The following is a 15,951-nucleotide window of genomic DNA, read 5'->3' as shown; positions in this document are numbered from 1 at the left end:
GTTATATAATAAACATATTGAAATAAAATTAAAATAGTGATAGGATGATATCAAAGCAAAAGAAAAACGAAGAATTTTGCAGCAAACATGAATTTGAATTAAAAATTAGCCAAATGTTGGAAAAAGGTGGGCCTGGGAGTCGGAAAATTTTCACTCGAGAAAAATTAGCACAATACATTGAGGAAGTCAAAAATGCTAAATTGAAACTGAATTGGAAATCTTCTCATGAATATGATCTATTGTCTCGATATGATGTCAAAAATCTATTTGGGGATGACGTCTTAGTAACCATCGACGAAACTGAACGAAGAATGAAGCGGGGGACCAAGCGTAAACTGACCAGTGACAATCGTCATTCTACTACGGCTGTAACAACAACAACAGGAACAACAACAGCTGATCCTGGCTGGATGTGTCGTCGTTTCATACATCAAGGGCAATTGTATGATACGATTTATGATGCACACAGAGCAGTTTGTCACGGAGGAGAAAAAAGAACTTATTTTGAAGCAAGTAAAACTATCGCTAACGTCACTCAACAATCGGTGAAACTCTTTATTTCACTCTGCCACATATGCAATTTGAAACGACTTCCTCGACGAAAAAAGGGGGTAATACGGCCCATTGTATCGACCAGTTTTGCGGAGCGAGGACAAATGGACTTAATAAATATGCAAAAAGAAGGAGGATGTGTGTATAAATATATTTTACATTATCAGGATCATTTAACAAAGTTTTCGGTTTTACGAGCTCTTCGCAGTAAACGGGCGATTGAAGTGGCACGCCACTTACTCGATATATTTGCTCTCTTGGGAGCCCCACGAATTCTGCAGAGCGATAACGGCCGTGAATTTGTGGCAGAGGTCATTCAAGAGCTAAAAAACGAAATGTGGCCCAACATGCTCCTCATTAATAGCAAACCTCGTCATCCACAGAGCCAAGGGAGCATTGAATGTACAAAAGAAAATGTAATCAAAATGCTTGGCAGTTGGATGTGTGAAAATCAAACGCGAGATTGGTCAGCTGGACTTCCCTTTGTGCAATTCACCAAAAACACAGCATATTCACGTGGAATTGGCGTATCGCCTTACAAGGCAGTTTTTGGTATAGAACCACCAATATATATGAATAATAATACACCTTCATTAATAAAGATGATGCAATTGAAATTAAGAGAAAAATAGAGGTGATGAGGTAATAGTACATTATTTCTTCAAATTTATTTATGTTAGTTAAAATGCACGTGCTAAATATCAAGGTTCATTATTAATTTATTTTTGTTTTTGTTTTTGTTTTTGTTTTAGGATACGAGAAGTTTGACTGAACTGAAAGTTGGTTGGGAATGAAAAAGACTAAATGAAACTAGTACTAGTGTAAAAAAAAAAAAAAAAGATATGAAAAACATACCTCATAAACACAAAATGGTTCTGGATGGGTTCTACTGAAAATGGATGGGTACCCAGCATCATCACAATTGAAATTCATAATGCAAATATTGGATATAGGTTCGATGATAACTAAATTGTTTGTTGAACTAGTTTCCAACATTGACCATCATATATAGTAATCAACTCAAAAGTGGCATGGACTAGGGGAATCCGACTGTCTAATTAAAACAAAGCAAAGCAATGCGATGGTCAGAGATAGATGTTGATGTAATGTGATTTCTGCCCAGTGCTCTGAATGTCAAAGTGAAGAAATTCAAAGAAGCGCGGGTAAACGGCGTGAGTTATATATCATACAGTGGGGCGTTGATGATTGAGATTCATTCAATAGGCCGTTACTTAACATATATTATATTAACCTAACCTAACCTAGGTTAGGTTAGGTTATGTAGGGTTGGTTAGGTTCGGTCATATATCTACGTTAATTTTAACTCTAATAAATTTTTTTTTACCTCATACATAATGAAATGGGTAGCTTTATCATTTCATAAGAAAAAAATTAGAGAAAACATATAAATTCGTGAAAACTTGGCTTATTAGGCAAATCAGGCCTTACATAGTAGGCTGAGAAGTCCGTTCTGGCTACTAGGTACCACATATATCCAACTCGAATTGATATACTCTCTGTAGTGATGCTTTTTTTTAAATAATATTTACAATAAGAATAAAGGTATTAAAAAAAATATATATATATCATTTCTATACTACTTATTATTAAAATACTTATTTGTCAATTTAATTATATGGAGAATAAATGTGAATTGCTATATTCAATATCATAATTAGATTGTATTAACATGTGATACAAATAATACAACTGTAAATTATTTAAATTTGTGGTGTCAATTTTCCAATTTGGTGATAGATGAATAGGATTTTCTTTATAATAATTAATCAATGCATCATGAAAAATTTGCTCATTCGGCATTAAAATAAGTTGTTTGTAAATTGCATCTGAAATTTTATTTGGACATTTTGAAGAATTATAATACGGGATAACCATATTATTAATGATCATAAAAGCTAATTTGAAAGGTGAATTGGAATTATGAAAGTTGTTTTTATAATTTGAAACTTTTTCTTGTATAAATTGAACATATTTTCGTTTTTCTTCTTCATCATTTTGATTATTAATAAATATGTTTGTTTGATCCTCCACAATCATTAAATTTTCAGTATTATCTTCTTTGAATGGTGGCAGTGGTGATTGTTGCGGTGTCGGTTGCAGTGGTGATTGTTGCGGTGTCGGTTGCAGTGGTGATTGTTGCGGTGGTGATTGTTGCGGTGTCGGTTGCAGTGGTGATTGTGGCGGAGTCGGTGTCGGTGGTGATTGTGGTAGTGATGATGATGGTAGGTGTGATAGGTCAGAATCCATTTTAAGGATTGATTTGGGGATTTTTTTTTATACATTTTATATATATATATAAAAAAGAGGGGCTGGATTTTTATTATAGAAAGAAACATTATACTAAGATGCTGAACCAATGTTTTTAAGTAGGGGTGGTGGTGGTGGTGGTGGTGTTGCTGCTGCTTTTGGTAATAAACCTTCATCTTGATTGATAAACGTTACAATTTCATCCTTTTTTCCCGGTTTGAATGATGTCAGTTAAGAGATGGGGATTTCGGGTTCTTAAACAATATTATCATTGGTCATCAATATCACTAAAAATACGAAAGTAATTCCCTTCGTCACATGATTCCATGTTAATATGTCACAAAAAATTATTCCTGTTGGGTGTATTCATGTTTAGTCTTTTGCTGGTTTATATACCATTCTTCATAAACTTCCAACTTTCTAGTTAATTTCAAATGTATTTTTTTATACATTAGATGTCTATATGATTTAAAATAGTGTTGCCTTATCTAGATTTAAATAACCAAGTGTGTATATATGCTTGTGGGTGCCGGATGTCAAAGAGTGACTGAGGGGAGGAGCTGTGTGTGTGTGTGTGTGTGTGTGTGTGTGTGTGTGTGTGTCTGTGTGTGTCTGTGTGTGTGTGTGTGTGTGTGTGTCAGAATGTGTGTGTGTGTGTGTGTGTCTTTGTGTGTGAGTGTGTGTGTGTCTTTGTGTGTGTGTGTGTGTGTGTGTCTTTGTGTGTGTGTGTATGTGTGTGTGTGTGTGTAAGAATGAGTGTGTGTGTGTGTGTATATGTGTTTTGGTGTGTGTTTGTGAGAATGTGTGTGTGATTCCTGTGTGAGAATGCGTTTTGTGTGTCAGAATGTGTGTGTGTGTGTGTGTGTGTGTGTGTGTGTGTGTGTGTGTGTGTGTGTGTGTGTCTTTGTGTGTGTGTGTGTGTTGTGTGTCTTTGTGTGTGTGTGTCGTTGTGTGTGTGTGTGTGTGTGTGTAATTCCTGTGTGAGAATACGTTTTGTGTGTCAGAATATGTGTGTGTGTGTGTGTGTGTGTGTGTGTGTGTGTGTGTGTGTGTGTGTGTGTGTGTGATTCCTGTGTGAGAATGCGTTTTGTATGTGTGTGTGCGTGTGTGTGTGTGTCTTTGTGTGTGTGTGTGTCTTTGTATGTGTGTGTGTGTGTTGTGTGTCTTTGTGTGTGTGTGTCGTTGTGTGTGTGTGATTCCTGTGTGAGAATACGTTTTGTGTGTCAGAATATGTGTGTGTGTGTGTGTGTGTGTGTGTGTGTGTGTGTGTGTGTGATTCCTGTGTGAGAATGCGTTTTGTATGTGTGTGTGTGTGTGTGTACTCACCTAGTTGTACTCACCTAGTTGTGTTTGCGGGGGTGTGTGTCTTTGTGTTGTCTGTCTTTGTGTCTTTGTGTCACAAGTTGTGTGTCTTTGTGTGTGTGTGTCGTTGTGTGTGTGTGTGTGTGTGTGTGATTCCTGTGTGAGAATACGTTTTGTGTGTCAGAATATGTGTGTGTGTGTGTGTGTGTGTGTGTGTGTGTGTGTGTGTGTGTGTGTGTGTGTGTACTCACCTATATGTACTCACCTATATGTGCTTGCAGGATCGAGCATTGACTCTTGGATCCCGCCTTTCTAGCTATCGGTTGTTTACAGCAATGACTCCTGTCCCATTTCCCTATCATACCTAGTTTTAAAAGTATGAATAGTATTTGCTTCCACAACCTGTTCCCCAAGTGCATTCCATTTTTCTACTACTCTCACGCTAAAAGAAAACTTCCTAACATCTCTGTGACTCATCTGAGTTTCCAGTTTCCACCCATGTCCCCTCGTTCTGTTATTATTACGTGTGAACATTTCATCTATTTCCACTTTGTCAATTCCCCTGAGTATTTTATATGTCCCTATCATATCTCCTCTCTCCCTTCTTTTCTCTAGTGTCGTAAGGTTCAGTTCCTTCAGTCGCTCTTCGTATCCCATCCCTCGTAGCTCTGGGACAAGCCTCGTCGCAAACCTCTGAACCTTCTCCAGTTTCTTTATGTGTTTCTTCAGGTGGGGGCTCCATGATGGTGCGGCATACTCTAAGACGGGTCTCACGTAGGCAGTGTAAAGCGCCCTAAAAGCTTCCTCATTTAGGTTTCTGAATGAAGTTCTAATTTTCGCCAGTGTAGAGTACGCTGCTGTCGTTATCCTATTTATATGTGCCTCAGGAGTTAGATTAGGTGTCACATCCACTCCCAGGTCTCTTTCTCGAATCGTTACAGGTAGGCTGTTCCCCTTCATTGTGTACTGTCCCTTTCGTCTCCTGTCACCTGATCCCATTTCCATAACTTTACATTTACTGGTGTTAAACTCCAGTAGCCATTTCCCTGACCATCTCTGCAGCCTGTTTAAGTCCTCTTGAAGGATCCTACAATCCTCGTCTGTCACAACTCTTCTCATTAATTTTGCGTCATCTGCAAACATTGACATGTATGATTCCACTCCTGTAAACATATCATTTACGTAAATTAGAAAGAGGATTGGTCCCAGCACCGATCCTTGAGGTACTCCACTTGTTACTGTTCGCCAGTCCGACTTTTCGCCCCTTACCATTACCCTCTGGCTCCTTCCTGTTAGGTAGTTCTTCACCCATACTAGGGCCTTTCCGCTTACTCCTGCCTGCCTCTCAAGTTTGTATAGCAGTCTCATGTGCGGTACCGTATCAAAGGCCTTTTGGCAGTCAAGAAATATGCAGTCTGCCCAGCCTTCTCTGTCCTGCCTTATCCTTGTTACTTTATCATAGAATTCTAAAAGGTTTGTTAGGCATGATTTCCCTGTCCAGAACCCATGTTGGTGCTTGTTTACAAACCCAATGCTCTCCAGGTGCTCAACAAGTCTTAGCCTAATTATTCTTTCAAGTATTTTGCAGGGGATGCTTGTCAGTGATACGGGTCTGTAGTTAAGTGCCTCCTCCCTATCACCCTTTTTGAAAATCGGTACGACATTTGCCTCCTTCCAGCAACTGGGCAATTCTCCCGACATAAGTGACTCATTAAAGATCATTGCCAGAGGCACGCTGAGAGCCTGCGCTGCCTCTTTAAGTATCCACGGTGATACTTTGTCTGGTCCAACAGCTTTATTTGCATCCAGTGTTGTCAACTGTTTCATTACATCCTCTGCTGTCACCTCTATATCTGATAGTCTTTCATCTTGGGTAATCTCTTCTAACAATGGGAGCTGCTCAGGCTCGGTTGTGAACACTCCATGGAATTTTGCATTCAGTACCTCGCAGATTTCCTTGTCGCTTTCTGTATATGCCCCTTCTGTTTTCCTCAGTCTTGTCACTTGGTCATTTACCGACATCTTCCTTCTTATATGGCTATGTAGTAATTTTGGTTGCTTTTTCGCTTTGACTGCAATATCGTTCTCATAATTTCTTTCCGACACTCGTCTTATGTTGATGTAATCATTCCTAGCTCTGTTACATCTAATCCTGTTGTCCTCTGTCCTTTGTCTTCTGTACTTCCTCCACTCCCTCCTGCTTCTCACCTTTGCTTCCTGACACTGTCTATTAAACCATGGGTTATTATATTCCCTCCTGCTTTTTTCCTTTATTGTTGGAATAAATCTATCTTCAGCCTCCTTGCATTTCAATATGACTTGGTTCATCATACCTTGCACTGTTTTTCCTCTAAGTTCTTCCTCCCACTGCACTTCTCCCAGGTAGTCCCTTATCCTTCTGTAGTCCCCTTTTCTGTAATCAAGTCTCCTTTCCCGGACCTCTTGTCCTTTGGTCACAATTTTAAGCTCCATCATGTAGTCAAAGACTAGGACACAATGGTCACTAGCTCCTAGTGGTATTTCATGTTCCAACTGCTCGATGTCTTCTACATTCTGAGTGATAATGAGATCTAATAGGCTGGGCGTATCCCCTCCTCTTTCCCTAGTATCTTCTTTCACATGCTGTGTTAGGAAATTCCTGTCAATAACGTCTACCAGCTTCGCTCCCCAGGTCTCCTCCCCGCCATGGGGATTCCTCGTTTCCCAATCTATCTCTCCGTGATTTAGGTCCCCCATGACCAGCAGCTTCGCTCTCATTCTATGCGCTAAAGTTGCTGCCCTCTGCAGTTCATCCATACATGTCTTGTTGCTGTCCTCGTACTCCTGCCTGGGCCTTCTACTGTTTGGTGGGGGATTGTAGAGTATCAAGATTACAATCTTCTTCCCATCCACTGTCAGAGTTCCATGTATGAAGCTCGTGCTTTCATTGGTACCCGGATTTTCCAGCTCATCAAACTTCCATTTCCGCTTTATTAGTAGTGCCACTCCTCCTCCCTGTCTCTGTGTCCTTTCTTTTCTTATCACCTGGTACCCCTCTGGAAAGATTGCATCCGAGATCATGCCATTTATTTTAGTTTCCACTATTGCCACTATGTCTGGGTCTGCCTCACTAACTCTTTCTTTTATCTCTTCTGCTTTATTGGCTACCCCATCAGCATTGGTGTACCAAACCTTGAGACTCTTCTTGGAAACTCGGGTGTGTGTGTGTGTGTGTGTGTGTGTGTATGTGTGTGTGTGTGTGTGTGTCTTTGTGTGTGTGTGTGTGTGTGTGTGTGTGTGTGTGTGTGTGTGTCTTTGTGTGTGTGTGTGTGTGTTGTGTGTCTTTGTGTGTGTCTTTGTGTGTGTGTGTGTGTGTGTGTGTGTGTGTGTGTGTCTTTGTGTGTGTGTGTGTGTGTGTGTGTGTGTGTGTCTTTGTGTGTGTGTGTGTGTGTGTGTCTTTGTGTGTGTGTGTTGTGTGTCTTTGTGTGTGTGTGTGTGTGTGTGTGTGTGTGTGTGTGTGTGTCTTTGTGTGTGTGTGTGTGTGTGTCTTTGTGTGTGTGTGTTGTGTGTCTTTGTGTGTGTGTGTGTGTGTGTGTGTGTGTGTGTGTGTGTCTTTGTGTGTGTGTGTGTGTGTGTCTTTGTGTGTCTTTGTGTGTGTGTGTACTCACCTATTTGTACTCACCTATTTGTGCTTGCGGGGGTTGAGCTTTGGCTCTTTGGTCCCGCCTCTCAACTGTCAATCAACTGGTGTACAGATTCCTGAGCCTACTGGGCTCTATCATATCTACATTTAAAACTGTGTATGGAGTCAGCCTCCACCACATCACTGCCTAATGCATTCCATCCGTTAACTACTCTGACACTGAAAAAGTTCCTTCTAACGTCTCTGTGGCTCATGTGAGTACTCAGTTTCCACCTGTGTCCCCTTGTTCGCGTCCCACCAGTGTTGAATAGTTTATCCTTGTTTACCCGGTCGATTCCTCTGAGGATTTTGTAGGTTGTGATCATGTCTCCCCTTACTCTTCTGTCTTCCAGTGTCGTAAGGTGCATTTCCCGCAGCCTTCCCTCGTAACTCATGCCTCTTAGTTCTGGGACTAGTCTAGTGGCATACCTTTGGACTTTTTCCAGCTTCGTCTTGTGCTTGACAAGGTACGGGCTCCATGCTGGGGCCGCATACTCCAGGATTGGTCTTACATATGTGGTGTACAAGATTCTGAATGATTCCTTACACAGGTTCCTGAACGCTGTTCTGATGTTAGCCAGCCTCGCATATGCCGCAGACGTTATTCTTTTTATGTGGGCTTCAGGAGACAGGTTTGGTGTGATATCAACTCCTAGATCTTTCTCTCTGTTCGTTTCATTAAGTACTTCATCTCCTATTCTGTATCCTGTGTTTGGCCTCCTATTTCTACCACCTAGTTTCATTACTTTGCATTTACTTGGGTTGAACTTCAACAGCCATTTGTTGGACCATTCACTCAGTCTGTTTAGGTCATCTTGTAGCCTCCTACTATCGTCCTCAGTTTCAATCCTCCTCATAATTTTTGCATCATCGGCAAACATTGAGAGAAACGATTCTATACCCTCTGGAAGATCATTTACATATATCAGAAACAGTATAGGTCCAAGGACTGACCCCTGCGGTACTCCACTCGTAACGTCTCGCCAATCTGAGACCTCACCCCTCACACTGACTCGTTGTCTCCTGTTACTTAGGTATTCCTGTATCCAACGGAGTACCTTCCCTTTCACTCCAGCCTGCATCTCCAGTTTTTTCACTAGCCTCTTGTGTGGCACTGTGTCAAAGGCTTTCTGACAATCCAAAAATATGCAGTCTGCCCACCCTTCTCTTTCTTGCCTTATTTTTGTTGCCTGGTCGTAGAATTCAAGTAACCCTGTGAGGCAGGACCTGCCATCCCTGAATCCATGTTGATGCTGTGTTACAAAGTTCTTTCGCTCCAGATGTTCCACTAGCTTTCTTCGCACAATCTTCTCCATCAACTTGCATGGTATGCAGGTTAGGGACACTGGTCTGTAATTCAGTGCCTCCTGTCTATCCCCTTTCTTGTATATCGGGGCTACGTTAGCTGCTTTCCAAATTTCTGGCAGTTCCCCTGTTGCCAGTGATTTGTTATACACCATGGAGAGTGGGAGGCACAGTTCTTCTGCTCCTTCCTTTAGTATCCAAGGGGAGATTCCATCTGGACCTATAGCCTTTGTCACATCCAATTCTAGTAAACACTTCCTTACTTCCCCGCTGGTAATCTCAAACTCTTCCAGTGGTTCCTGGTTAGCTATTCCCTCTCTTATCTCTGGGATTTCTCCTTGCTCCAAGGTGAAGACCTCCTGGAATTTCTTATTCAGTTCCTCACACACTTCCTTGTCGTTTGTAGTGAATCCTTCTGCCCCTAACCTTAATTTCATAACCTGTTCCTTTACTGTTGTTTTTCTCCTGATGTGGCTATGCAGCAATTTAGGCTGAGTCTTTGCCTTGCTTGCGATGTCATTTTCGTATTGTCTTTCTGCCTCTCTTCTCATCCTAACATATTCATTCCTGGCATTCTGGTATCTTTCTCTGCTCTCCAGTGTCCTGTTATTCCTATAGTTTCTCCATGCCCTTTTACTTTGCTGCTTAGCTAGCCTACATCTCTGATTAAACCATGGGTTTCTCATCTTCATTTCACTGTTTTCCTTTTGGACTGGAACAAACTTGTTTGCTGTATCCTTGCATTTTTGTGTGATGTATTCCATCATATCTTGGGCCGTCTTTTCCCTGAGCTCTGTTTCCCATGCTATATCTGCTAGGCATTTTCTTATCTCCTCATAGTTTCCCTTTCGGTATGCTAACCTTTTGGTTTCGGTATCCCTTCTCGAGTTCAATAACCCTTCTTCAATCAGGTACTCAAACACCAATACACTGTGGTCACTCATTCCTACTGGGTCCTCAAAACTGATTTCTCTTATGTCAGAGTGTGTGTGTGTGTGTCTTTGTGTGTGTGTGTGTGTTGTGTGTCTTTGTGTGTGTCTTTGTGTCTTTGTGTGTGTGTGTCTTTGTGTGTGTGTGTGTGTGTCTTTGTGTGTGTGTGTGTGTCTTTGTGTGTGTGTGTGTGTGTGTCGTTGTGTGTGTCTTTATGTGTGTGTAAGTGTGTGTGTCTTTGTGTCTTTGTGTGTGTGTGTGTCTTTGTGTGAGTGTCTTTGTGTGTGTGTGTGTCTTTGTCTTTATGTGTGTGTGTGTGTGTGTGTGTGTGTCTTTGAGTGTGTAAGTGTACTCACCTGTGTGTGTGTGTGTGTCGTTGTGTGTGTATGTGTGTGTGTGTCTTTGTGTTGGTGTGGGTGTGTGTCTTTGTGTTGGTGTGGGTGTGTGTCTTTGTGTTGGTGTGGGTGTGTGTGTGTCGTTGTGTGTGTCTTTATGTGTGTGTGTCTTTGTGTCTTTGTGTGTGTGTGTGTCTTTGTGTGTGTGTCTCTGTGTGTGTGTGTGCGTGTGTCTTTGTGTGTGTGTGTGTGTGTGTCTTTGAGTGTGTAAGTGTGTGTGTATGAGTGTGTGTGTCTTTGTGTTGGTGTGGGTGTGTGTCTTTGTGTTGGTGTGGGTGTGTGTGTGTGTGTGTGTGTGTGTGTGTGTGTGTTGTATAAAAGGAGGTGGGATCCGAGCAGTATCTCAATTCTCATCCTGCCTTTCTTTGGATATTACTACAGTGAACTTCTAAAAGTTATAGCTTACAACCATTGTGGTGTAGTATATTAACACTTACTAAGGCGTAAATAAGGCGTGAGTATTTCAGTGTTTTTTTTTTTCTTTTTGTTTCTTTTTTCTTTAAGTAGTAGATAACTTTCAATTTTTGATTGAGATTGTTTCTGTTTCTCCTTGAATAGATTGATGATCATCTTAGTCTATTTCAATACACCAGACTATTTCAATTATAATATATATATTTTTCAGGTTGGGAAAAATGAACCAAATGGATATTGGTAATGGGGAAGCAGTTGGCATTGAGAAATTGGGAAATGATGAAGAGAGGAAAGTAAATGAAGAAGGAGTTGAAGATGAAAAGGGAGATGAAGAAAGGGGAGAAGATGAAGATAAAAAGGTAACTGAAGAGGAAGACGAAGATATAAATTTAATTGAAGAAGAAGATGAAGATATAAAGGTAATTGAAGAAGAAGATGAAGATAAAAAGGTAATTGAAGAGGAATATGAAAAAATCAAGTTTTTTAGAAATAAATTTGACACTCCATTTAAATATGACTCTAATTTTAAAAAATTTAAAGAATTGAAAAGTGAGCTAGATAGGATATTTCTTGAAACTAAATGTAAAGTTGAATGCTTAGAAAAATGTACATTCACTAAAGAAGAATTATCCGAATCCGGATTTCAAGATTTTATTAAATATGACCATATGGACCGGATATATAATTATTTCATTTATTATGGTTGGTATTTCACCATAACAGCAAGAATTAAGTATAATAATTGTTTGGTATATGTTCACATATATTATGTTTATGCAAACAATTGTTGTAATATGTGGGTTACTGAGGATGCTCAAATATTTCTTAAATTTCTTGTAAATGAATTTTTTCATCCAAGTAAACCCCATTCCGAAGAAATTTGGTTAGCTATGAAAAATGATAACTTAAATGTAGAGAAACCTCCACAATATACATATTGAGTTTTATCATGATGAGATGATGTAAAATAGGATTGAATGTTTTTTGAAGATAAAAAACACTAACACAATATTACCAGATTTTCTATGGTGGATGTGAAGGTCCTAATTTCACATACATCAAGTTAATATCTTGTGATGACCATGAATTCATCATTAAAAGGAAAGATGCCTTCACCTCAAATTTAATTCAAGCTATGATGTCAAGTTCAACAACGTGTATTGAAAATGAAAAAAATGAAATCCATTTTAAAACAATTCCGTAAGTATAAAGCTGTTAGAACAAAGTGTTATTATATAAACTGTTATATTTAGAGATAAACTGTTATTTAGAGAAACATATAAACTGTATATAATAAATAAATAATTATAATACTTTTATTTTTTTATTTTATTTCTTCAGATCATATCTTCTTCAAAAAGCGTGTACATATTTCACCTACAATACTCAATTCAAGAAAAATGAGATTACTACTGATCCTGAATTTCCAATTGAAAATAATATTGCTCTAGATCTGCTTTTGGTTGCTGATTTCCTTGATTGTTAATAATGACATCCATAACCATATATTTTTTACTAAATGTTGAAAGATTAAAATATAAAAACAAGCTTTAATGTTATATTATTTTTAGTTTATTTTGTGGCTTGAAAATGATTCCAACCCTTTTATTATTATTATTAATATTAATATTATTATTATTATTAATAATTATTCCAGTAATTCCAATGAATCAAGAGTATGATTGCAATGAAGTTATAGTATTGAAAGATTCAATTAAATACTGGTTTGATAGAGGTGATGAGCAAATTAAATATAAACATGAAGAACTTTTCAATATATATGATTTACTATCACAACAAGAATGGTTCGAGTTCCAGTTAAACTTTAAAGACACTATACAGGTATATATACTAATAGGACGAAATTCATCTATTATACTTCCAAACCAAATAAACATAACTAACTTAGCGTCAATTTTAATAGAATGCCGTTATTATAATAATGAAAATGTACAAAGTTATAATGAAAATGTACAAAATTTATTTTTTATTAAAGATACATATATGATTAGGACTCCTGTTAAATATATGAAATTTTCTGTATTGTGGGATTATAAAAATATACTACTATGTTGGAATCACTTGTCTATAATAGTAGGAGGTATCAATAACGAAACTCAGGTGTGTAATAATTTACAAGATAATTTGAATGTCATAATGTGTTGGTTATATGAAAAATATAACATTACAATCCTTGATAATAGTTTAAATATAAATAACAGTAAATATGTTACAAATGGGACCATTTATATAGGTATTACACACACGAAGAAAACGATATCATTATTTGTTAAGAAATTTTTCATTATATTAACAATTGTTTTCACAATTTTAAATGTTATAATTATTTTACATGGTGTTTTTAAATTGGTATGTTTTTTTTGTAATATCCCCTAAATTCCCATATATATCGTATATATGACTTGAAATTTTAAATTGGTAATTCCAATCATTCCAACATTGAAGGAAAATATATGGGTGGTGGGCTGTACTTTGGTGGTAGGTAGCATGGTAGGTAGCCTTGGCTATTGGCTAAGATATAATAACTTAATCCTCAATAAAGAGTTTTAATTTTTGGACTGACATTATTGTAAGAAGGGCCTTTTGATATACTACTATGTTAATCCCAATTACCTATTATTTGGGAAATTTGAGACAAAGATATGATGATACTACCCTATTCAAACCCCAACCCTAAATAAATTTTGTTAACAATGAGTGAGTATTTCTATTTCACGATTTATAAATATGGCTCTCATTGTAATTGTGTTATGGACCCGACGCCTCCACAGAGAATGGAGAAGCGATGGCAGCGCTGCTATCTATGAGCCGTCACCCACAAGTATGGGAAAAGAAGGCGCCCTCTTCTGGTCAAAAGTACAATTATCAGTGGTGAGTGACTCTTACTATGATTGGACACGGAATGGATTATTACAGTGCGATAGGTGTGGAGGAAGTGGACTCGACAAGGGTGTGGTCAGAGACAGTGTCCTGTGTGTGTCGCTCTACATAGCGACATTGACTCAATGATATTTTTTGGAGGCTACATTCAGTTTTATTATGTACATTAATGTACTTTCTATATATTTATATAATAAATAAAGAAGTAAGTAAATAAATAAACTTTTATATTATTTATCTCCATTCTTAGTGTTGTATTCCTTCCTATATGTTATGAACCTCATAAATTCCCCTTATGAAGCCAATGTACGTGATTTGTTAAAAACACTTGAGCCCTGAAGATATTAGATGTCTGGCTCAGACATCAACAGGTAATCATCGCCTTTCACCTAAAAGTTCTCAAGAGGCCCTAAATATAATTTTATGTTACACTTCAGACTTGAAACGCTTGTTTTCTTATCGACGTCTTACTGCCCAAAATCTTTTTAACTACCTCTATAAAAATCAAGTACCATCAATGCCTTTTGCTAAGAAAATGGAATTGGTAATAGCTGTAAAAGAGTTTTGGACAAAGCAGCATGGTAAAATAGGTATCGGATATTCAACTGAACAAGGAAGAGCACATTCAAACCCCCAAACCGAAATTACAAGTGCTATCCAACTCTCAATACCCGGAAATACGAACATCATTTTATGTTCCAATCCAAGTTTTATTCAATATACAACTGGTGAAACCAAGAATATAATTAAAAATCCTAAACAATGCAGTTTTATGGGTACTGCAGAACGTACAAATTTAGGAACAGTACAATGTGAATGTGATTCATATATAAGTACACTATTACAGCATCAGACAGAAGAGAGTGAAATTAAAACTTTTACTCAAACAAATAATGAAAAAAACCAACCTGTCTTATGTGATGATGTTCCTAAAACTTCTATTCGAACTGTTAACGAAAAAAACAAATTTGTATGTGGTGTTCTTTCCCCGGTAGAACATAAAATGGAAGTTATAAGAAGTGACGAGTTTATACAAAAATTTTGTAAGTGGTATTTTAGAATGATTAATCGTTTGCAGCCAGAGTATTTCCACCTACCCGGAGATACTTTTCGAGGTGATATTTTTTATGACAACAGTTACACTGATATTTACTTAATTGGCCAGTCAAATAGTGAGAGACATGCTTTTGGAGGAGGAAATACTTTCCAACTTTTAAAACAAACATTTCAAGAGTATAAGATTCAGTTCAGTCCTAATTTAGAAAATGGAATACAAGCTTATCAATCCAATTTTGGTATGGTCAAAATCAGTTGTTGTGGCACCATACATATCCGAAACTCATGTGTGGGAATTTTTGAACAAGAAACGGGTATGGTATGCAGTCCAAATGATCATGTATGGAAGATAATGTATATAAAGATAAATTTAAAACATGCTAGTACACATAAACCTCCAAGTCTACCTTCATGTCAAGTGTTTGAAATTAAAATTTGAAATGGGTTTTTTGATTAACAACGAATAAATAACAGAATAAGTGAAATCTATAGACTTTACTTCTCCGGGATGTAGACGTATTCTGTCAGGATATTCTTTTTGATTTATAAATATACTATTTTAATTGATATAATCGCAAAATAAAGATTGTGTAATAACATTATGTACTTTTGAATAATATTATATATATATTTTTTTTTTAACAAAGATATAAAATATGGGTTCTGTACCAAGATATAACCATTAAGGTTCCTAGACTCATCACAAGGATAACTAGTGGCACTAAAAGGCAAGTAGTTATTTCAGTCAAACTAAAATGGAATGGAATTGGTGTAAATATGACATGAATAGTATGGTTTGGTCCCATTTAGATCTATTTTCTAAACACGTTATGTTCATGTTTTTTTCAGGAGGATATTCTAGCAATAATCATCATGGTATCGTCCTCCAAAATCACCAAAATCAACAAATCCCCTAAAATTATCAAGAAAAATCCCACTTTTGATGATAAAATTTGTGAACTTTTAATTAATGAGCGAGTGAAGAAAGTGGTGGACATGCTTATCAGTGTCCATGGTATTCATGGTAAAAGGAAAATTTATATCATCTCCAAGTTGGAAGATTGCTGGAATATGAGATCAACTATTCCACTAAAGCGAGACACTTATATAAATTTATGTTTATCATTGTTAAGAGATCCAGCATATTCACATGATACTCTTAGGAAA

General features: G+C 37.6%; 1 protein-coding gene across 1 annotated transcript in view; it reads left to right on the top strand.

Moving 5' to 3' along the window:
• The window catches only part of LOC138362881 (selection and upkeep of intraepithelial T-cells protein 5-like), a 99,035-nt gene extending 87,662 nt beyond the window's left edge, over positions 1–11,373 (top strand). The window contains exons 22-23 of the mRNA XM_069321456.1: positions 11,134–11,276; positions 11,368–11,373. Coding sequence (XP_069177557.1) covers positions 11,134–11,276; positions 11,368–11,373 — 149 coding nt within the window. The remainder of the gene's footprint in view (positions 1–11,133; positions 11,277–11,367) is intronic.
• The last annotated feature ends 4,578 nt before the right edge of the window (positions 11,374–15,951 follow it).

Source organism: Procambarus clarkii, chromosome 9, assembly GCF_040958095.1.
Source record: "Procambarus clarkii isolate CNS0578487 chromosome 9, FALCON_Pclarkii_2.0, whole genome shotgun sequence".
Classification (NCBI taxonomy): domain Eukaryota; kingdom Metazoa; phylum Arthropoda; class Malacostraca; order Decapoda; family Cambaridae; genus Procambarus; species Procambarus clarkii.
This window is presented reverse-complemented; position numbering and strand designations above follow the sequence as displayed.